The 23,557-nt window shown below is 51.5% G+C and overlaps 2 protein-coding genes across 4 annotated transcripts in view; both read left to right on the top strand.

Annotated features, from left to right (window-relative positions):
• The window catches only part of LOC101284429 (ultra-long-chain fatty acid omega-hydroxylase), a 31,310-nt gene extending 21,226 nt beyond the window's left edge, over positions 1–10,084 (top strand). For 2 of the 3 annotated variants that reach the window (XM_033401573.2, XM_049707657.1), the window contains exons 7-13: positions 545–812; positions 1,795–1,861; positions 1,973–2,102; positions 3,837–3,970; positions 4,910–4,974; positions 5,639–5,721; positions 6,081–10,079. In XM_033401573.2, coding sequence (XP_033257464.1) covers positions 545–812; positions 1,795–1,861; positions 1,973–2,102; positions 3,837–3,970; positions 4,910–4,974; positions 5,639–5,721; positions 6,081–6,276 — 943 coding nt within the window. In that variant the 3' untranslated portion in view covers positions 6,277–10,079. Of the gene's footprint in view, positions 1–544; positions 813–1,794; positions 1,862–1,972; positions 2,103–3,836; positions 3,971–4,909; positions 4,975–5,638; positions 5,722–6,080 lie in introns of all 3 variants that reach the window. The other variant, XM_049707658.1, reaches the window with a different exon arrangement.
• Positions 10,085–16,469: 6,385 nt separating this feature from the next.
• Positions 16,470–23,557, top strand: part of LOC117195675 (cytochrome P450 4F2-like) — a 69,229-nt gene continuing 62,141 nt past the window's right edge. Inside the window, 5 exon segments of the mRNA XM_033400726.2 lie at positions 16,470–17,148; positions 20,828–20,947; positions 22,683–22,701; positions 23,116–23,181; positions 23,274–23,401. Of these exon segments, the coding sequence (XP_033256617.2) occupies positions 16,951–17,148; positions 20,828–20,947; positions 22,683–22,701; positions 23,116–23,181; positions 23,274–23,401 (531 nt within the window). The 5' untranslated portion in view covers positions 16,470–16,950.

The following is a 23,557-nucleotide window of genomic DNA, read 5'->3' as shown; positions in this document are numbered from 1 at the left end:
AAATTGCCATGGAAAAGACAGTGTGTTACTTACTGCTCCCAAGATGAGGGGGCATGCCACACCACACAGAGCCACATGGGGAAGCCCCAGAAGAAAGCATGGCCAAAACATTTTTGGGGGTGTTCTACGGGAAGCATTGAGAAAGGCAGGGTATGTAGGCTTAAGATTGGCTAGTTTGAATAATTTCAGCAGGCTCTGGGGCACAGGGGTGCCCCCAAGTTATCCAGTGCCTGGCCCTGGGGTGATTAAGGCAGGGGGATAGTGGCTCCACCCAATAATGTTTGGAGTATGGACTCTGGATTGGCTGGTTTGCAAAAGAAAGGCATGCTCCTGGGTGAGTCATTTGCTATCTCTAAGAAATGGCTAGTCCTGGGAGGGGTGGTATCTCTCCAGTCAGTGAGGCCCCAGATGGCAGAGCATCAAGTATACAAAGAAATAAGGAAATAAAGTGAATTCAGGGCCTCTCTTTGTAACCTGCCCTTTGGGAGAGGAAGCTTGTCTTAGGGTACGGGGCTTTGCTCATGGCCTTTCTTCTCCCTGGCAGGAAGATGACTGATTACATCTCGGCCATCATTGAGCTGAGCGCACTGGTGGTCCGGCGTCAGTATCGCCTGCATCACCACATTGACTTCATCTATTACCGTACAGCAGACGGACGGCGTTTCCGGCAGGCCTGTGACACCGTGCATCACTTCACCACGGAGGTCATCCAGGAGCGGCGGCGGGCGCTACACCAGCTGGGGGCTGAGGCCTGGCTTAAGGCCAAGCAGGGCAAGACCTTGGACTTCATAGATGTGCTGCTCCTGGCCAGGGTGAGGCTGGACCCTGGAGGGTGGAGCTCTGCCCAGGACAGCCTCCTCATGAGTTGCAGCAATTGTGCAAAATGATAAACATCCAAACTTACATGGATTTAGAATGCAGGCAGATGCAAAACACGTAAGACTGTATTCGTTCGTTAGCGTTGCCGTAAAAAAGCGCCACACACTGGGTGGCTTAAATGACAGAAATAAATTTTCTCAGTGTTGGTTTCTTCTGAGGCCTCTCTCCTTGGCTTGTAGCTGGCTGTCTTCGCCTGTGTCTTCACATTGTCTTCCCTCTGTGCATGTCTGTGTCCTCATCTCCTCTTCTTATAAGGACACCAGTCATATTGGATTAGAGCCCGCCCATTTGACCTCATTGTAACTTAATCACCTCTGCAAAAGGCTTATCTCCAAATTAGGTCACATTCTGAGGTACTGGGGGTTAGGATTTCAACTTAAGGGTTCTGGGGTGGGGCTGGGGAGGGACAGAATTCAGTTCACAATACAAAGATGCAATACAAGACCTTGAAGAAATGTGACACTGGCAGAGATAGGTGGTCACCTATTTGTGGTGCTTCTGTGGAGTTTCTGAGCAGCACCTGGGTTCTGGATTCAGACAGTCCTGGATTCCGGTTCGATAATAGCTCTGCTGCTTCATGGATGTTTGACCTTAGTCATCTAAGTCTTCCCTCTGAGCCTCAGTTTCCTCATTTACAGCATGATGATCGTAAGACCTGATCACAAGATGGTTGTCAGGCATCTGGCAGGATGCTTGGCGCTAGGAGCTGCTGAAGAAATACAAAGTCCCTTCCTCCTCTTATCTTTGGCTCTCTTTCCATCTTTCTTAGACAAGTTGCATACATCTATCTGCCTGGAATCCTTTCCCCTGCAGCTTGGCTTAAGATAAAGAAGGGGGTGTCTTGACTTTGGAAGAACTCCTAGGATGTGGCGGGTGGGATGAAGTGAGCTGAGCAGAGTCTGCTGCCCATTCCAGGATGAAGATGGGAAGGAACTGTCAGATGAGGACATCCGAGCTGAGGCAGACACCTTCATGTTTGAAGGTGAGGACATGGGGTGTGGCTGGGGAAGGATGGGAAGGGGCCCCATTGTCTGAATACAGCATCTCCTCTATCTTTGGGCAGCATCCATTTAAGCTCCTTACCTGCCTGCAGGTCATGACACGACATCCAGCGGGCTCTCGTGGGTGCTGTTCAACTTGGCCAAGTACCCAGAGTACCAGGAGAAGTGCCGGGAAGAGATCCAGGAAGTCATGAAAGGTCGGGAGCTGGAGGAACTGGAGTGGTTAGTCTGGGGTCATGGGGGTAGTGGGGGCAGGTTGAGTTCAAAGCCTTGAGTATAAATCTCTCTGCTCTACCACTTACTGACTGTCTAACCTCAGACAAGTCACTTAAGCTTCTTGAATTTCAACTTCTTCAACTGTAAATTGGGGATGACAAGTCACGCGTATGCCTACCTCATAATGCAGGAGTTAAGAGTGTCTTAGTCAGCAATGGTTGCAATAATGCTGCCTAACAAACAGCCCCCTAAGTTCAGTGATTTGCAGCAAGCATTTATTTATTGCTCTTGTCTGCACATATTTCTTGCTCTTGTCTGCATATTACTCTTGTTACTCGGGGCTGCACTGAGTTGAGTGGAGATGCTTCCAAGCTTAGGTTTGGGTTCAGGTTTTTTCCACGTCTCCTCATTTTTCATGGACCAGCAGCCACACTGGGCATGTTATCCTCAAGACAGACTCCAGAAGCACAAAGAACCACACAACTTAAAACCTCTGCTTGCATTGTAACATTCCATTAGCTAAAGCAAATCATCTAGGGCTTCCCTGGTGGCGCAGTGGTTGAGAGTCCGCCTGCCGATGCAGGGGACACGGGTTCGTGCCCCGGTCCGGGAGGATACCACATGCCGCAGAGCGGCTGGGCCCGTGAGCCATGGCCGCTGAGCCTTTGCGTCCGGAGCCTGTGCTCCGCAACGGGAGAGGCCACAACAGTGAGAGGCCCGCATACCACAAAAAAAAAAAAGCAAGTCATCTGGCCAATCCCACCATGAATGGGGTGGGACATATGCTCCAGCCATCCGAGCAGAAGATACTCAGAATCACATGGCAAAGGGCATAGTGTAAAATTCCAATGTGGGGGGAAGTGTAAGAATCAGGAATAATAATCCGATTTACTTCAGATGTGTGCTGTGTGGAGCTGATTCTGGGTGATGCAAAGAAAACACAGCATTGAACAGTGAGAAAGTTCCTTTTGGTTCATTGTCAGCCATTTGGATTATGACCTCAGGGAGACACTTTCAGTTGGTACCATTGTGTCTTTAACACCTTGCTAATCCTTGCTAATCTGCCTTTTTAACAAAGGGAGAAGGTACCTCAGGTTCTGAGAATTGGGCAGGAGGTGGTATCTAGCCAGAATTTAACACCTGTCTTCTGTTTTCCCAGTGGTGTTTATATTTATGGATACCTTTATGCCAGGCATGCCATTTGCCCTTTATGGTAGCAACAGAGAGTTTCTATGAAAGATAACCTGTTAGTGTAAAGAAAACAATCTAGATCATTAACCAAGGGTTATAATTAATCCAGTTTTTTTTGCCCTGAATTCCAAAGGAAAAAAAAACTAATGTACTGTAAGAAGAGGATGTATGGGTTTATAAATACTGAAATTGATCTATACAGGCTGGTAAATCGCTGCTACCCCAGGTCCCCCTGGCTGTCCTGGCACCTCCCCAGGGATGCCCCCTGACCTCCACATAATTCATCAGTTAAAGGGTTAATGCTGGGCTCACAGACGTCTGGCTAGTGCTGCTGTGATTGGTCAGGGGTCAGATATTTTACTTGCTGAGGGTTAGAGGTGTGTGCAGGGCACAACTGCAAATGCCTGAAGTTGGGGCAAGTCTGAGATCCTGGACTGGTTTCCTGCAGCTGCTCCTAATTGCCTGTGCACATGTGTGTGTATATGTGTCTGGGGAAGGGAGTGGCACCATGGCCTGGACCCTAGTTACCCACTGTTCCACATTCCCCAGGGATGACCTAACCCAGCTGTCCTTCACCACCCTGTGCATCAAGGAGAGCCTCCGCCAGTTCCCACCTGTGACCCTGATCTCCCGCCGCTGCACGGAGGACATTAAGCTCCCAGATGGGCGCATCATCCCCAAAGGTGCCCTCTATGTGCTTCCTGCTGCCTGCCTGCTCTGTTGCCCGTGGGGTCCTGGCCATGCCTGCCCCAGGTGCACCGTCTCTGTAGGCAGTTTATAGCCTGTTGCTTCTGGGGTGATGGGGGAGACTCAGTGGTGTGTGTGCTGGGGAGATAGAGGTTGGTGAGTCCAAGCAGAAAGGAAGGAGTGGGTGTGGCAGGGTGGGTCCTGTGAGGGTGCAGGTAGGGAAGGGTTGATTTCATTCCGTTGCCAGATATTTCCTGGAGACCAGGTCCTGTCCTGGGTGATGCTGGGCATCTAGAGAAGCCTCATCCCCAGGCCCAAGCTTTGAGTACCACCCAGACTGGGGAAGATACATCAGGGCACAGACATTCCCAGACACATGGGGTGAGGAATGGGCTAAGGGGAGGGACAGAGGCTGGAGCAGCCCCAAATAAGGAGCGATGGCTGTATCTGGGGGTGGGATGCAGGGAGATGAGTGTATCTGGGATGGAATGCAGGGAGGGCTGCCTGGAAGAGGTAACGTGAGAGGTGAGGCTTGTGGGTTGGAAATGAGAGCATGTTTATGGAGCAGAGCCTCAGGGTGCAGACAGTGAAAGGACTTGAATGCCAGGTTGAGGCACTTGAACTTGATCCTCAGGGCAGTAGGGAGCCATGGGAGGTATTTGAGCTGAGGAGCAGCAATGTCAGATATATGAGTGAGAAAGATCCCTGTGTGGCCAGGATGGCAGCTAGAAAGATGGTGATGGGAACCTCTTATGGAGAAGCAGGGGGAGTGGATGGGGCAGCAGAATTTTTTAGGAAAGGATGGGCAGGAAAGGGTGGCAGATGGCTTGTGGGAATAGCATGGCTCCAGGGAGAGCCAGGGAGGCGTAGGTCTCCAGAGGAGATCCTGGTTTCCCTCGGTTCCACTGACCCAATGACCCCACCCCTCCCCACAGGAATCATCTGCCTAGTCAGCATCTATGGGACCCACCATAACCCTACAGTGTGGCCTGACTCCAAGGTGAGCTCCTGCCCCAACCCTCTCTTCTCTCAGCTTCTTTCTTCTCAGAAGGGGCAGTCCTTGGTCAGCAAGGCCTCCCCTCCCCTCCCCTCCTCCCCAGGGAGCCAGATGGCAGGGCTGGGTGTAGGGCTTGAGTCCTCCTCCCATTTATTCACCCATACACTCTTAATTCATGACATCAGCAAATCTTTATGGAGCATCTCCCGTGTGTCAGACCCAGTGCTGGGCACTGAGGCCAGAGGAAGATACTGTCTTTGCTCTCACGGAGCTCACAGTGAAGTGCAGAGGAATAAAATAAGCTGATAAACAAGGTCATTTTGGATATTGATAGATGCGCAAAGGAAACAAAACTGGAGTGGGTCGGCGGGTGGGGGAGAGAACTTTAGCTCACACGGTGAGGAAAGGCCTTACCAAAGAAGAGATGTTTGAGCTGAAACTGAAAACATTCACACTGAAAAGTGAGGAGCAGGGAAAAGTGTGTTCCACATGAAGGAAACAGCAAGTGCAAAGGCCCTGTGGTGGGAATGGGAAGGAGACAGGTGTGGCTGGCTTGTAATGGGGTTCTCTCTGTCCTGCTGGTCTGGTCCCCAGAGGCTGAGGGCGGGAACCAGGTTGGGATGGCTGAACCAGCCCTCAGGCTCACCCCCAGTCTGCTCTTGCCTAGGTGTACAACCCCTATCGCTTTGACCCGGACAACCCACAGCAGCGCTCCCCGCTGGCTTACCTGCCCTTCTCCGCAGGACCCAGGTAACTTCTATTTTCCCCAGTCCAGGTGAAGCGTAGGAGGAACATCGAGGTCAGTGGAAGATCAGGGATGCACCCATCAGGAGCAGAAACCACGTCCACTCGGGTGTCCCCGCCAATCCGGTACCCTTTTCGTGCCCTCAATACACCAGGAAGCCCCCAAATCAGACTCTGCTATATCATCCATGGGTACCAACTATCTACTGTATGCCAGGCCCTGAGTTCTGGGCTCACATGCTCCTAATGGCTCTATGATGCCTTTGTCTGGAAGTTGAGGTTCAGAGGGGGAGGTCATTTACCACATCCCAGGGACCCCGCACACACAGAGGCTGGGCCTGAGCTCCCTGTTCCCCGTCATTCAGGAACTGCATCGGACAGAGCTTCGCCATGGCTGAGATGCGCGTGGCCGTGGCGCTGACGCTGCTGCGCTTCCGCCTGAGCGTGGACCGAACGCGCAAGGTGCGGCGGAAGCCCGAGCTCATTCTGCGCACAGAGGATGGCATCTGGCTCAAGGTGGAGCCGCTGCCTCCGCGGGCCTGCGGGTCGGCGCGCCCCTGAGGATCCCCGGGGGCCCAAGCCCCGCCCAGAGAGGCCCAGGTTCCGCCCCCGAGGGCCCAGGCCCCGCCCTCAAGATCCTGAGGGCATAGACCACGCCCGTCGAAGTCCAGGCTCATTAAGCAGCCTGGTGGAGCAGGTCACACCCACTTAAGGCAAGGCTCCGCCCCTAGAGGGTCTGATCCCGCCGCCTGAGGTCCAGGTCCAGACCGCTGAATGCCAGTTTCTGCCCTCTTGTTTGAAGGACCAGGATTGGCCACTCCCCTCGGGTTTAGGCCCCGCCCCAGCATCCTTCGGATTCAGGTCTTCAGGCTCCGCCCATTGAGCCTTCCAAGGACCTAAGACCTGACACCTAAGGCCTCCGGGATACAAGCCCAGTCTACTTCAGATCCCGGCCGGCTTTTAAACTGAGGATTTGAGAACTGGAGCCTGAGATCAGAACCTTGAACCGAACATCACCTTCCTGAGGCCTCCAGCTCATGTGGATGAACTCCTCAGGAATTAGGTTGCATCCCAGGGCCCACGCTGTTTGTTGTTGATTTGTAAACCCAGACTCTCCCTTTCAAGCTCCTTCCTTCCTCCCTTGCTCAAAGGCCCTTTGCTGAGTGTCCTGATTTTTGCAGAATAAAAGCAAGGGATGCAGACATCCCCCATCATCCATCCCCTAGCCAGGTCAGATCCTTACACCTGGATTCCAGCAAGGAAATGAGGGGTCCTGGACAGTTGGGAAGCTGTGGGCTGGGAGGCTGGGAAGCCATTTGTCTTCGGACATAAACTCAGACTTTTGGGGACAGTTTGTGCATTCATTTATTTCAACATACTGCATAGCAAGTGTCTGCTGGCACTGGGCCAGGAGCACAACACCAGGCAAATTCCTGCCCTCAGGAGGATGGGGGGGGGGCATATGTTGGACAAATAATTCCATGGGTAAAATTATTTGCGACCTGTGACAAGAGAGGCCTTGGTGCTGCACAAGTATAATGGGGGTGGAGGGTGGCTCAAGGAAAACTACTCTGATGCTGAAGTTGGAGTAAAAGTTGAGTGGTGACAAGAGAGAAAAGAGCATTCCAGGCAGCAGGAACAGCATCTGCAAATGTCCTGAGGTGGGAGAGAGTGTGGTATGCTTGTGGAACTCACAAGGGGCCAGGGTGGCTGGATCTGGGGAGTGGGGGCAGAGTGGAGGAATGGTGAGCAGGGTCCAACAGCACAAGAACTGTGGGCCGCATCACAGTTCAGGCTTTATGCAGAGGGTAATAGGGAGCTATAGAGTGTGTGTGAGCAGGGGCAGGGGAGGTTATGGTCAGATCTGGGCTGTCAGGGAGGTGGCTGGGAAAGGGTGTACAGGGGGCTGGAAACTCAGGGAAGAGAGAGGCTGAGTTTGTGGGGAGAGGAGGGGTGACTATCTAGCTGTGAGGGCTGAGGGGAGGGAGGAGGTAAGGGTGATTGCCAAGTCTTTGACTGGAGGAGTAGTGCCTGATATGGTGCTATAGAAGGTGGGCCAATGACAATAATCATATAATAATCATATTAATTCATCAAGTATTTTTTGAGCATCTGCTGTGAGCCAGGCAGTGTTTGAATCCTTGCGTCCTTGACATTCTAGAGGGGGAAACAGATGACAAGTGATAAATAAGCAAATAAATAAGTTCACACAGCCTTGGAGGTCATTGAAAGGATTTTGAGTTTTATTGTGACAGAAGTGGGGAGCCATGGAGGGTTCTGAGCAAAGGAGGGACAAGATTTGTCTTACAGTCTTGGGTTGCTACATTGAATAGAGACTGTGGCAAGGATGGGATGAGGGAGATCAGATTGGTGGGGGGGTGATGTGAGATGATGGTGCCTCTACCCAAGCTGGGAGCTGTAGAGGTGCAAAGGGGTGGTTGGATTATGATGAGAAATGATTGTTTCATGAAGGTAGTGCTGGCAGGTCTGCAGATGGTTGGAATGTGGGGTTTGGGAGGATGGGAGGACCCCATGTTTGGGTCTGAGCACCTGGAAAGATGGAAACACTATCAGTTGAGATGGAGAATCCCAAATGGAGTAAGTGGTGTTTTTTTTTTTTTGGTGGGTGGGGAGAGTGAGGTGGGGGTGAGATCAGCCTGTTAGTTTGAGCCAGGAGGAGCTGGAGATGTCAGGCTGGCGGGTGGATAGATGGGTCCTGAACTTGGGAGAGAGTTCAGGGCTGGTGATGTACATCTGGGGAGGCTCAGTGTTTACATGTTGTTTTAAAAGCCTCAGGACTGGGTGAGATCATCTGGGGTGTGTGTGTGTGTGTGTGTGTGTGTGTGTGTATGTGTGTGTGTGTGTGTGTGTGTACAGAGGAGGGGTTTAAGGACCAAGCCCCAGGGGTCTCCAGAGTTAATAATGAGATATGAATCGATTGAATGCTTCCTGTGTGCCCTTCCCAGATATTCTCATTTAATTCTCAAGGGAACTCTTATCATGAAATGGATACTGTCACTATCTCATTTAACAGAAGGGGAAACTTAGTTCCCCACAGTGAAATGACTCACCTAAGGTCCTACAGCGATATCCTTGGGACCTCAGAGGGGGCCCTGAGTTCTTTCCTTCCCCATCTCTCGGGCTCCTCGTCCTGGCTGGGTCCCTAGCCCCTCTTTGCCCAGAAGAGGGTGTCCGCAGGGATAGGGTAGGGTTGGGGGGGGCGTGGAGGAGATAAGGCAAACCTAGGATGCCGATCCTGGGGCGCCCCCAGGTGGCGCGTGGTGGGATCGTCGGCCGGAATCCCCTGTCCGAAGCTGCTCGCGGACTGAGCGGGAAACGTGCGATCCCTGGCCTTACAGGAGTCACCCGGCTCTTGCCGATGCTGCCTCTTCCACATCTTCGTCCGGACTCAGGGTCTCCAAGCGCGCATCATTCCCTAAACATTGTACCGGCCTCTCCCCACCCCACCTTCCCTTGCAACTCCATCAGACACCAGCAAAAATAACTTTGCCTTGGGAGGCGACACATGTGGGTTCAAACCCCGGCTCTGCACCTTATTAGCCGTGGGCTCGGCACGTGACTGCTCCTCTCTGCACCTCCGTTCTCCCCTGTCACGTGGATTTTACAGGATCATCATGCTTGTAATGTAGATCGACTTTCCGCTAAAGGCTGTGATGGTGAATGAAAGAGACAGGGAGGAAGGGAGGAGGGCCCGGGAACTACAGGCTCTAAGGCATCTGGTCTCCACTAGTTCGGCGTGTGTGTGTGAGCGTGTGTGCACGCTCAGTCTTGTGTGACTTGGTATGTTGGGGTGCATTTGGGTGAATATGTGAGCATGCATGTGTGTGCAAGTATGTGAGTGTGTGTATGTAAGAGTCAAAATGTGTGTGATTGTGTGAGTACATGTGTGCTGTGTGTGAGATTGTGTGTGCATGCATCGGTGTGTGCATGTGTGTGTGGCTGTGTGTGGATGGGTGTGTTGGGAAGAGAGGAGAGGAGAATCTCACTCACCAAATGACTGCCACTGTCCACATCAGGCTGTGTTCATCGCAGGAGCTGCTGTCCAAACCTCCCTCCCTTCTGCTTGCAGCAGGCAGGACATTCTGGAGAAATAATGCCCTTGGAAGCAGCCCTGATGGAGGACTGGTGGGTGCATGTTCTCTGCTATCTCCCAGAGGGACTGAGCCCCAGGTGCCCACGGTGGGAACTTCCTTGATAAAACACCTTTTACCTGCTGCCTTCCCTTTTCTGTCTCATTTCCCCACTATCTTACTAGCATTTCCTGGAATCACCTCCCAAGGAAACAATTTACAGTTGATTTCTTTTCTCAGGGACACCTCCAAATAAAGTATTATCACTCGAATCCTTGCATCAGAGTTTACTTCCAGGGAACACAAACTAAGACACATACATGGGTTCACTTCTCTAATTCCTATAGACCTAGTCTTATGCCTTTTTACCAAGAAGGAGATGAGGCTCAGAGAGGGCTAGTTGCTTGCCCAAGGTCACACAGCTGGAGAGTGGGCAAAGGTGGGCTTTGACTGGGCTTTCTGACCCCAAACCCAGTGCTTTCTCCCCTCCTGGGAGCCTTCTCCTTGCTAAGGGCTGTGGGAATGAACGGGGTGGGGCCTGTAAACAGCCAGTAAGGTCCCTGATGTGTGCACCAGAGGGACCCGAAGCTCCTGCCTGGTGCCCATGTCCTCATTCTGTCATAAAATAAGAGAAATAATGGCAAACACCAGGCTTGGTGCTGACCTTGTGTCAGGGAATGTTGTTGTAAGCACTTTATTATTTATCTCCTCTCTCTCTCTCTCTCTCTCCAAATATTACCTGGGAAAAAGTTCCACTCGGCTTCTGCTCCCCAACCCCCAGCCCAGCAGTTTGGTGTGATGTCTTTTTAGTTTTAAAAAATTGTGTATACGAGCATTTTCAATGTATGTACAAACATTATGCACACATAACTATTTTTTGAGGACTCCAAATATATTGGGAAATATATCTGTTTGTGAACTTTTATTGTATAATGAACTCCCAGAAAGTTTAGTAGTTTAAAATGACCAACTTTAGTTTGCTTACAAACTTATAATTTGGATAGGGCTCCACTGGAGCAGCTGAAGATCCACTTCCAAGATAGCAATTTGGTAATGGCTATTGGCTGGGGGCCTCAGTTCCTCTCAGCGTAGTGCCTCTCCAGTGGGGTGGCTTGGGTTTCCTCTTAACATGGCAGCTGGGTCCAAGAGGGTGTATTCCAAGAGGACTTGAAGGAAGCTGCAAGGCTTCTTATGATCTAGACTCCCAAGTCCCCAAAGTCACTGAGGACAGATCAGGTTCAAGGAGAGGGGAATTAGACTTTACCTCTGTATCAGTCTGGCTTCTTCAGAGAAACAGAATGAACAGCATCTATCATCTATCTATCTATCTATATCTATTTACATCTATCATCTATCCATCCTCTGTTTATACATATATATTTATCTTAAGATTTCTCTATGATATAAATCTTATCTGTAAATTTATGTCTTGAGATTTATATATTTATCTTAAGATATATAATACAGATATTTATTTTAAGGATTGGCTCATGCAATTCTGGGAGGGCTGTCAAGTCTGAAATCTGTAGGACAGCTTGAAACTCAGGCAGGAGTTCATGCTGCAGTCTTGAGGCAGAATTTCTTCTCTGGGAGACCTCAATTTTTGCTCTTAAGGCCTTCAAACTGATTGCATTAGGCCAATTTACATTTAAGTAAAGGAGTATAATTTACTCCTTTACTTAAAATCAACTGACTGTAGATGTTAACTATATCTACAAAACACTTTCTCAGCAACACCTAGGTAAGTGTTTAACTAAATAACTGGGTACTATAGTCTAGCCTAGTTGACAAACAAAAAAAATAACCATCACAATCTCTTAAGGAGAGGGGCAGCAAACAGTTTGCTGCTATCTTTAATCTACCACTTGGGGAGGAGAGGGGGACAAATGGTCTTTTTTCTCGCTGTTGTGGCCTCTCCCGTTGCGGAACACAGGCTCCGGACGCGCAGGCTCAGCGGCCATGGCTCACGGGCCCAGCCGCTCCGCGGCATGTGGGATCTTCCCAGACCAGGGCACGAACCCGTGTCCCCTGCATTGGCAGGCGGACTCTCAACCACTGCGCCACCAGGGAAGCCCTAAATGGTCTTTTTTTTATAGCAGTATACTTCCCAATGGTCCATTCTCCAAGCCTCCCTACTGTGGCTTGGGGTGGTCCTTGGTGGTCAGGCTAGTTTTTGTGAACAATCATCACCCAATAAACAGAGGGGGGCAGAGGAGTATGAAGATGAGGAGGAGGAAGGGGAGGAAGGAGACTATTAATGATTACATTGCCTACAATAATACACCCTAGTGGTTTTTCCTAGCTGTGTGTGTCCTCTGTACTTTTCCTAAGTTTCCTCCAGGCTTTCTGGCTCCCAAACCAGTTTGTTTGATCTGCCACCTGGGCCAGGAATCTGGCAACTCTGCCAGCTGTTCCTGCCTTCAATGTGGCCTCAGGGGCCTGTCTGTTGTTGATCTCAAACCTGCTTTGGGGCTGAGAGTTGGGTCAGATTTCATCAGCCACTATGGGTCTCCAGTATGGCTGGTTCCTGCTGCCCCCACCAGCCCTGATTATCTCAGCACATTTAAGGACAGAAGTAAGAATGAACATGTTTAAGAACGAACATGTGTGCCCCACTCTGTGCTGGGTCTTTACAGTCCTGGCATGGCTTCAGGGGACAGTCTTTATTGATGACCCACTTTTCCCTGTCATTCAGGTTTCTGCTCAAAGGTAACCTCCTCAGGGAGGGCCTCCCAGATTGCCCCGTCCAGAGCAGCCTCCTTGGTCACTTTCTAGCATGTCTCACTCTGTTAATTTCCTTCATTACTACCACCATCTGACTTGGTCTTATTTCCTTTTGGCTTCCCTCATCAGACATGAGCACAACAATCCAGAGACCTTGTCTATCTTGTTTATCCCATGTCCTGAGTTCTAGCAGTGTTCCTGGTACAGAGTAGTTGGTCAAGCACAGTTTTGTTGCTGAGGAATGAACTACCTGGGTGGTATAAATCCACTTCTCCATTTACAGAGGAGGACATGAGGCTTAGAGAGGGCAATTGACTTGCCCAAGGTCACATAGCTAGTGAGTGGCAGCACTTGGATTTGAACTCAGTTCTGCTGAATCCAGAACTTGTTCCTTCCCAACAGCCGAGGAAGGAAAGGTGAAACTCCAGCCATCAGGCAGCCTGCATGCTTCTTCCAGAGAGACTCCAGGCTGACTCCTGGGAGGTGTGTCTTTACGGTGACACCAAATAAGAACTGCTCATCTGTTTTGTGTGCCAGCTATGTGCCCCTCACTGTGCCAAATCCTTATTTCTTTTTAAAATTGTGCTTTAGTGATAGAAGTTATAGCAGCTCAGTGTGGATGAAAAATGCATTAGAGACTCCAATTCTACTTCCTCCAATTCCACTGTGTTGTGTGGATTCTACTGGATTTTTTCAATGCATATACAAACATGTGCACGCATACACGTTTACAAGTTTTGTTTATAATTGAACCTCTACTCACATACCATTTTGAAAGGTACTTTCCCCTACTCTCTCTGCCTGTGTCTGGTAAGACTCTTGCAACTCTCTGTGAGGTTATTTATTTATTCTTTTGGCCATGTTGCATGGCATGCAGGATCTTAGTTCCCCAACCAGGGATTGAACCTGTGCCCCCTGCAGTGGGAGTATGGACTCTTAATCACTGGACCGCCAGGGAAGCCCCGATGTGAGGTTTTATCAGCCCATTTTATGGATGTGAAGAGTGAGGTTCAGAGGGGTGGTGGGCTGTGCCCAAGTCTGGTGACTCACAGTGACTGCCCCCGCCAGGCTGGCACAGCTTTGCCCACTGCCTGGCTGTGGATGGGGGTAGAACAACCCCTGGCGAAGGGGCAGGGGGTGAGAGGCTTCCCTCCTTCCAACACTGGCTGGGGGACATTCCATAAGCCAGGCTTGTGTGATTTGGCATTTGAGATGTTCCTTGTTTGATGAGAAACCATTGGGGACAGTCCAGCCTCCTCAGGCACAGAACAGAGTGTCCCCACCTGAGGCTTCCCGCCCCCCATGCTGTCTCCCTTTACCCTTCTACCATCTGATCCAGAAAGCTGGGAGACCCAGGTGATGGATCCTGCCCTCCGGTGGCCCCAGAGGCCTGCTGGGTTTTGAGTTCTTGGCCATGATGAAGGAATCTTCAACACCTGCTTCTGGATTGAATGTTGGACCAAATTTTGTCACCTTAGCTGTTTCTCCCAAGGACTCAGCAACTGCAGACACAGTGTGGGTGTTGAAAGAACAAGGACAGGCTTGCTTGTGTCTACTTCTGGGCACTTCACCCTGTGACCATGGGGCCCTTTCAACCACACAGTCCACTCTCCCTCTTCAGTTGGGTCCCTCTCAAAGGTCACCTCCTCCTGGAAGCCCTCATGTCCCTATCACTGTCTGGTACATTCTTGATCATTTATCTGATCATTGCCCTTCTCCCCCTTAGAGGAGCCCCTTGACAGAAGAGAGGATGTCTGCTGTGCTTACTGCTTCATTCTAGCATCTAGAATTGTGCCTGGAACATAGTAGATGCTCAATAAACACATAGCCACAGAGACCTGGCAAGTACAGATTTTTCTCCTCATTTTACAAATGAAAAGACTGAGGGAACAGACAGGGTAAATTTTCCTAAGATACCTTGCAGAGCCTGACTCAGGTCTCTTAAAGCAGTGACTCTCAAACTTTAACAAGCACAGGAATCTCTGGGATCTGGTTAAAACATAAATTCTGATTCGGTAGGTATAATCCTGCAGCAATGATCTGTCACTTTGTAATGTACAGCCCCCAAAACTCAGTGACTTAAAACAGTGACTATTTTTTCTTATGATTCTGCATGTCGACTGAGCTCAGATGGATGGTTCTTTTGTACCATGTGATGTCACCCAGGGCTGTGGTCATCTGGAGGCTCAGCTGTGCTGGACCATCCAGGTGGCTCCCTCACGTGGGTGGCAATTGACACTAGCTGTTGGCTGAGAGATCAGCTGGGGCTCTTGGTCAGAGCTTTTTCATGGGGCTTGGGCTTCCTTATCGCATGGCGACTGGGTTCTAAGGGGGAGTGTTTGAAGAGCAAATGTAAACTTAAGCCACCAGGTCCTCCTCGAGGCCCATAACTAGCATGGCACCGCCTGACCACACAATGTTAGTTAAGCAGTAACAGGCCAGTCGAGATCCAAGGAGAAGAGAAATAAGCTCCTCCTCTTATTGGGGACAAGGGCAGAAAATTGCAGCCATCCCCTTTGCGGGTTGGAGCCCCCAGTTCTGCATCTCCTAGATGCTGCTGGTAAAGCCAATGCTGCTGGTCTGAGGACCACATTTTGAGGGGCTGGTTCTTAGCGTTCATGGCTATAAAGGTCCCTTTCTTCCCTAAACACGTAATGAGCACCCATCCTATGCCAGGATTCACTTTCACTAGTGCTGTCTTGTTGAATTACTTCTCCGTGTGGCTGGAGGGAGTTATTGCACCTCTCTGGACCTCTGTTTCTTCTTCTTTCCCTCTGCTTCTCCCGACCTCTATCTGGCTAGCCCTGCTGCCTCTCACCTACCTAGCCCCGCCCCTGGCTCTTCTCTGGATGGACCTGTCAGCAGGTGGATCCAACTCAGCAGAGGAGGGAAAGAATCTCGGGCAGCGCACCCAAACTTGCTGGAGGGAATGTGGGGTGGGGGTGGGGGTGGGGGTGGTGGGGGGAAATTTAGGCATTTTCCCCAACATTGTATTTGTTGCAGGAAGACTCTCCGAATCCTCTCATTCAGCAGCTCCATCCTTCAAACTCACCCTCATCTTGGAGCCTGACCACGAGGAGACCTCATGGGGGCTGAGGCCACTTTACAGGGAAATTTGGGAGCACGATCTGGATGTGATGTGTTCCCTTTTGTCCTTTTTCCCATTTCCCAGGTGGGAAGGCTGAGCCCGGAGAGGGTCGGCACAGCCCACAGTCACAGTGAGGATGCCCACTCAGGATCTCCCAGCTCTGCCCTCCCCTGTATGGACCCTGTTCTCTCTCTCGGCCCCTTGCAGCCTTACCCCTCGTGCCTCCAGGTGCCCTCTTCCGATTGGACCCTTTATCCCCTGAATCTGACGCAGGTAACCCCCAGCCAGGCTGGTTTCTCTCTTCCTGCTTCAGCAGTCATGTCTCGACCTAGGCCCTGGGCTGCTTGGAGGAAGGACTTGAACACCTTCCAGGCTGTGCTCTGGAGGGCAGAGGCTTCACGCCTCTGAGCTTCCCAATTCTGTGCTGAGAGATGGTGCATGACGTCTTCCCGGCCCACGCATGGAAAGGAGCCCTGGAGATGTTTGGGGACAAGACTGGGCAAGGCCCTGCTCACCTGCCACCTGAACATTCATGATTTTATTTGTCGCACCCTGGCCTTGGAAGGGCAGGGCTGGCTGTAAACTTGGGGGCGCAGGGTCATCTTTGCCCATCCCCCAACAAACCCATGTGGGAGGTGCTGAGTCCTGAGAGCGCAGTGTCTGCGCCATGTGACCCTGAGCTGGTTCCTCTCTGGCCTGCAGCCTCGGGTTTTAAGTCTTGGGCAGACGCCAGGCGAGGAGGAGGCAGCCAGGCGTGCAGGGATTGGCTGACTCAAGCCCTGCCTCCCTCAGTTCAGAGGTCGGACCAGGGAAAAGGCCTCCCAGGAGGAGGGCAGAAGAAGTTGTGATGGACAAGCTGCTCTGACAGAAGGTGCCAGGCTAGTGTTGGCGGGGCTGAGGATTCTGGCCTGGGGCAGGAAGTGTATGCTGCCCTAGACAGGGTGGCTCCCGGGAGAGAGCCGGCCCCAGGGATGATGGTTTCCTCGTAATTGGAGTCCCTGACAACCTTCCATTGATTCACCACTGTTTCAGTTTGGGCATTTCTTCATTCGTCTCTTCCTTCCTTTCTTTCTTTCTTCCTTTTGTTCTTTCTTTCTCTTCTCTCCCTCTTCCCCTCCCCCTCCCCTCCCTCCCCCTCTGTGTCTCCCTCCCCTCTCCCAGACCTTGTCTGCCTTCTCTGAGCCCTTCTTGCCCTGCCCCCAGCACTCACCATCCCTGCCCCTCACTCCCTTGTTCCTGTCCCTCTATGTGTCTCTGCCTCACAGCTCACCATCATCGGCCCCCGTTCCTTCATCCTCAGGAGCTCACCCTTCACCGCGTCTGCCCCATAGGATGCTGCAGCTGAGGCTGTCCTGGCTGGGACTCGGGTCCTTGGCAGCCTCCCCATGGTTACTCCTGCTGCTGGTCGGGGCCTCCAGGCTCCTGGCCTGCAACCTGGCCTTGACCTACACCTGCTACAGCAATTCTCGCCGCCTCCAATGTTTCCCGCAGCCCCCAAAACGGAACTGGTTTTGGGGTCACTGGGGCCTGGTGAGTGTGGATAGCAGGACGGTCTGGGGGATCAGGGTGGATGGATTTCCTGAGGGTTCAGGAATGGGGCTCAGGGATCTGGGGGTCTGGGATTGGGCTGGGGTCTAGGGTGGTAGAGAAGTGAGGGAGACCTCTTGCCTCACTCCCCCACTGGGTCCAATCCTGTCCTCTCTGTTCACTCTATGCCCAATGCTTTTCTTGTTCTTACCTTTCCTCACCCAAGCCTGTTTGGGGTCATGTTCCCCCCTGTCTCCCCCACATTAGTGCACATCTGAGGGGATCTCTGGGTGGGCTGCAGAGAGCTGGGTCCCCTGGTGGCCTCACAGTCCCCGCTGCTCATCTTGAGGCCTCCTCAGGGCCACTGTCTGAGGTCTGTTCCCTGCCTGGCACATCTCTGTTGGCCTCAGGCCAGTGTCTGCTCCTCTGTGGGCTTCTGCTTCCCCACAAGAATTAACTAAGATCTCCACCCCCATCTTCCCCGCATGGGGGCACAGCTGTGTTGGAGATGTGTGGGCAGTCTCTCCTCCTCCCCTTCCTCAGGCACCTTCCTTTTTTTATCTTGCCTTCCACGCCCAAGACATATCAGTGAGCCCCACTGCCCAATTTGGATAAAGGTGAACCACTCCCCCTTTCAGAAGGAATCACTCTGCCCTAATGGCCAAAATTCCTGGGCGGAGGCTTCTGGGCCACTTTCTTAACCTCATCCCCAGAGGCCCTTCCTCTGTGCTGCATCAACCTCCTTTTTGCCACAATCCACAATCACACTTAAGATTTTGTCATCACCCATAAAGGCACCACCTCCAAAGCCATTGATCTGAGGGCTACATTCTCTGACCACAACCCCTCTTCCTTCCATCTTCTTTTTTTCCCTCCTCTCCTGTCCTAGACCCTGCCAGGATGTCCAGTCCCCTCTACACCCCAGTTTAACGGCTTCCTTTCCATCCTACTTCCTTGGATACATCTAGCTTAGTTTCTCATCCTTTGCACATGGGCTGAAGTCTCTTGCCACTTGGGCTTTCCTTCATGGCTCTTTGGAAAAGCTTTGCCTTGTGTGAGCTCAACCCTTCATGTCCTCTGATCTCTTATCCACGGTGATACGAGAGAAGGTCACAAAACAGGTCAGAGGGGTGACATGTACATCCCCACCTGCCTATTTCCAACGGACTTCATTCTGCACAAAACCTCTGGTCTGCTTGAGCTGCTGTCTCCTTGTGCACAGAGATGCTTTTGCTCATTGCCTCCCTTTCTCTGCTTGCTCTACCTGCTCCAGTCTGGTCCCCACCTCAATCATGCTCCTGCATGATGGCTGTGACTTCTAGGTCTCCAAATCCCATGGACTCCGTTGGGCCCCATCTCATCCACCTCCCAGCAGCTCTCTGAGCTTGTGGACCACCCTTTCCTCCTGGAACCTCCTTTTCCTCTCGGCTGCTCCTTTGCTCCACCTTTGCATGTGGGGAAAGCCCCAGCATCCTAACCCCTTCTCCTTCTTCTCTCTATCCTGAGGCCATCTCCTTACCCAGAGCTCCAACTCCTAAGTGGACCATCAGTTCCCTCCATAAGTGAATTCCAAGTTCACTTCTCTCCTGAGCCCAAGGTTATGCATCCAGCTCCTTCCTCCTCTCCTCATGTGGGGGGTCTTATAAACACTTCATTCCTTGGTCAGAATCTGAACTCATGTCTCCCTCCCCAACCCTGCCCCTGCCCTCAGTCTAGTCCATCCTTCCAGTTGCCCACATCCCATACTTTGTGGTCCCTGAGCCTGCCTGTTCCTCTCACCCATGCATCTGGTCCTAATGTGCTGCCCCCCAAATCTCTCCTCAATGTCACCTCTCTGCATCTTCTGTCACCCATGGCCCCATCCACCATCATCTTTCTCCAGGAAGCCTCTCCCAGCCTACTCTCTGATCTCTTCATTGCCACTGTTGTACCCTCTCATCCACTCTCTCTTTAGCCCTGGAGAGCTTTTTCTGAAATTCAGTTTAGATCATGCCACTTTTTGGCTGAAAACTGTTCACTGACTCCCTATTGCTCTGAAGATAAAGACTAAATGTTTTCTGGCTCATCCCGGCTGTCCTCCTCAGCCTTGTGCATGTCATGGTCACTCTGACCTTCTGCTCTATCTCCTCAATGAACCAAGCCCTTCCCACCGCAGGGCTTTTGCTTGTGGAAGCACTTTCCTTCCTGTGGTTACCCAGTGGATTCCTCCTTATCCATTTTCGACTCAAGTATAATTACCTTCTCTAAGCCTCCCTTGACCCCCACCGCCCCCAGACCCTGACCTATGGCTTAGCCCTGCTCATGCTTAAATAGATAATTGTTCAATTATTTGTTTATTATCCATCTCTCCCACTAGATGGCAGTTCTGGGGACAGACACGATATCTACAGTGGCCCAGCCCAGGGGCTGACATACAGAAGGCATTTAGCAAATGTTTGATAATGTTGTGGTGGAGGCCTGGGTAACTTGCCGTCACTTCCCTTTGTTATCCAAGGCCAAAGGCAGGAGCGTCCAGCTCCTCTACTCTCCTCCCCCAGACCAGCTCGTCACAGAAGGGTATGTCCCAAGCTCATCGTAAAGTTTGCCTGAGATTATGGGTCTTGGGATGTTCTCAGAGAGCCCTGGAGGCAGCGGGAACGTTACAAAGTTACCACAGTTCCGATTCTCCCTCCAAGGGCTTGACGGCAGAGGCTGGTCTCAATGGCTCTTCTCTCCTACAGTCTCTCTTCCTGTATGACCTTGGCTGAGTCCCTCTCCCTCTTTGGACTGATCTCATCAAGTGCCTCAGGGTCCTCAGGGAGGAGGGAGCAGGGTACAAAGGTGAAAAAGACTTATGTTCACCTACCTGGAACACCCAGGGGCTTGGATAGGGTGTCCTGAAGGACGGGAAAGGATGCCTCACCAGAAACCAACCCTCCCTTCTTCCCCTTTTGGGGGATATGGCCTCAGTTTCATTTGTAATTGACATGACTTATGGGAGTGTCCACGGGTTCAGGAGAGAGAGATGGATGGCCTCAGTTTCATTTGTAATTGACATGACTTATGGGAGTGTCCACGGGTTCAGGAGAGAGAGATGGATGGCTCAGATGTAGTACTATGAGAAATGGATAGATAGACAGGATGTACTAGATAGATAGATAGATAGATAGATAGGTAGACAGGATGCACTATGCACAGAGCCTCGCCAACAGAAGGGGCTCATAGGTGAGAAGGACTGTCCTGATTGATGGGCAGTGTTCACATGTGTCCCTTGGGGTCTGCCAGGGCTGGAAGGTCCCAGGACCGTAGACCCTTTACCATGTAGAGAACCGAAGGCTATGCGGATGGGCCAGAACATGAAAGGATGTGGGACCAAAACCCAGGAACAAGTCCTGAGGCTACCTGGCTACCCACAAACCTTTTCCATGGGGATCTCCTCCTGTGGCCGCCCCTGGGGCTGGAACCACTCCCAAGATGAGAAAACTCCATTTTCTCGAGCTAAAGTCATCCTCCCTGTGGGCAGAGAGCGTGTCTTCTCCCTGTGCCCTGGGATACATCATTGGGACTTGAAGAGGCTCCAGGACCCTCCCCCAGAGTGAAGGAGCGAGAGCAAGCGGAGATTCCCTCCATCCGTGCAGAATCCCACACACTGTCCCCTGCAGAGGGTCCTTCTGGAGAGTGATGGCCCTTGCCTTGCGTGCAGGTCCCCCCAGTGGAGCAGGGCTTGAGGGACTTAACTCAGCTGATGGCCACCTGCCCCCAGGGACTTATGATCTGACTGGGCCCCATCATCTTCCTTATCGTTTTCTGCCACCCTGACATTGCCTGGTCTGTTACCAGCACCACAGATGCCCACCTGGAACACATGGTAGTGGGTGCTGTGGCAGCATCTGAGGGCTGTGAGCCCCTCCCTGGCAAGTTTCTGGGCAGCCCCTGCACGTCCCAGCACCCCACACCCCGGCTCTTGGGCACCGTTGGTCATCTTTTTCTTTCTTTCATTTATTTGCCAACCCCATTCTGGTGTTCTGGACACCGCTTGGGGATTCTTGGGGAGAATCAGCCCCAGGCTTTGCCGCGGAGGAACCTCCAACCTTGGGCATACAGAATTAGAGATACCACTAATCCTGTGTGGTGAGGGTGGGTCTGAGGGAGAGGCAGGGGCTGGGGGAGCCCAGAGGGGAAGCAAGGCATCTGCTGTTTGGGCACACTGGAAAGTTTCTTGGAGGAAGAATTGTTGGAAGTGGGTCTGGAATAATTAATAGGCATTTTTTAAGTGAAGAAGAGAAAGTGTATTCTCTGGATAGGACTAGCGCACTCAAATGCCTGGAGGTGAAAGAGTGAACACTTGGCTTTTGAGCAATGGGGAGGAGTTCAGTGCAGCTAGAGTGATGCAGGTGAGAGGCAGAGAAAAGGTGGAGAGGAGAGTAGGGAGAGCAGGACTTCAAGACCAGGTAGGGACAGGGGATTGATTCTGAGAGCGATGGGGAGCCATGGAAGGTGTAGAGATGATGAGAAACAGAGATGGGGAGTTGGAGAGATGGACAGAGAAATAGGGGCAGAGAAAGAGAGAGATACAGGAAAGAGTGAGGGAGAGAGACAGAGAGACAGAGAGAAGGACACAGAGAAGGATACATAAATGGAGCAAAAGAAACATACATATACACAGATACAAACACATCTATCTATCTATCTATCTATCATCTGTCTATCTATTTATCATCTATCTATACATTTTCCATCTATTCATCCATCCATCATCTATCTGTCCACCTATCATCTATCTACAACTATCTATCCATCCATCATCTAGTCATCCATCCATCCATTCATCCATCCATCTTTCTATCCATCCATCTACCCACCCATCATCTAATCATTTCTCTCTCATCCATCCATTCATCTATTATCTATCTATCATCTATCTATCTATCTATTATCCATCCATCCATTATCTCTCCCCGCCTCTTTCCCTCACCCTCTTTCTCTCTCTCCCGCATCCCTCCTCTCTCTCTTTCTGTCAAAACACAGGGATGAAGAGAGTAAGGGGACAGAGAGAGGTACATAGAGAGACATGAAAAAAAAGAGAAGCCAACAGAGAGAAGCTGACTTAGTGAGATGGAGAGAAGTATAGATCAATAATCCAGGTAGAAGGGGAGAAGGGGGTGAGTGGGTGTGGTGGGTAGGGGGATGTAGTGAGAAGTTGTAGTTTCTGAGGCCCCCTGCCAGGCCTGGCCTTATTCCCATCCATTCCCAGGTGACGAGCAATGAGGAGGGCATGCGGCTGGTGGAAGATCTGGGCCAGTACTTCCGCGAGGTCCACCTTTGGTGGATGGGGCCTTTCTATCCCATCCTGCGGCTTGTCCACCCTAACTTCACTGCCCCCCTGCTCCAGGCCACAGGTATCTCTCCCAGGAGCCCCCACCCCAGCTTCTCCCCTGCCCCTGCTCCCAGCCCTTCCCACTCCTGGACAGACCAGGTTGAGCAGGGGAATGGGCAGTATCGACAGAGCCCTGCTGGGTAACTCTAGGCAGGTCCCTGGCTCTCTCTGGTTGCCAAAGACTTTTTCAGTTTTGAATGGTGGAAACTCAACACTGTTGAGGGGTCTACCATGTTGGATGTTCCAGGAGATGTCAGAGAGTCCTGGGGCAAGCGTGGTGTCCTTGGTCCCTGTAAAGGCATTTTGTAGGTTGCTGGGCTGTGCTTGTGTGTTTAGCACATGTTAGACATGTAGGAGCCATGTCAAGGCATGCTGGGACATGTTGTGTCATGTTGGGGTGTGTCTAAGCATATAGGGTTGTGTCTTTGGGGTCTGCCTTTGCTCTACTCTGTGCTACAGCCTTGTCTGGTCCCCCCCACCTCCCCCTTCCTCCCTGTTCCTCTGTTCCTTGTCCCATTCCAAGCTATACTGGGCTTGGAGGAGAAATGTAGACCCCTCCCTGGGAGCTTCCAGCCCCCACCGAAAGTCCTTCCCTCCCCCTCTCCATGTTCTAGCTCTCATGTCAGCCACCATCATACCCAAGGATATGTTTTCCTACATCTTCCTGAATCCCTGGCTGGGTGAGTAACTGTGAGTGAAGGGGGTGAGGACAACCTTGGGGGCCCAGGGGAAGGTGCCGCCCTTGCTCACTCCTCATGGCTGCCTCTGCTAGGGGATGGGCTCCTGCTGAGTGCTGGTGAAAGGTGGAACCACCATCGATGCCTGCTGACACCCGCCTTCCACTTCGAGATTTTGAAGCCATATATGAAGATTTTCACCAAGAGTGCAGACATCATGCATGTGAGTTTCTTGAACTCCGGGTCCCAGCTGGAGCCTTAGGAAAAGGGGAGTGGGCTTACACACATGTGGTCTGGAATCCTGGCCATGCTGGATGGCCTTGGGGGTCACTGATTTTCCTCTCCAAGCCTCAGTTTCCTCATCTGTAAAATTGGGATA

This window comes from Orcinus orca, chromosome 3 (assembly GCF_937001465.1).
Source record: "Orcinus orca chromosome 3, mOrcOrc1.1, whole genome shotgun sequence".
In the NCBI taxonomy this organism is placed as follows: Eukaryota; Metazoa; Chordata; class Mammalia; order Artiodactyla; family Delphinidae; genus Orcinus; species Orcinus orca.
This window is presented reverse-complemented; position numbering and strand designations above follow the sequence as displayed.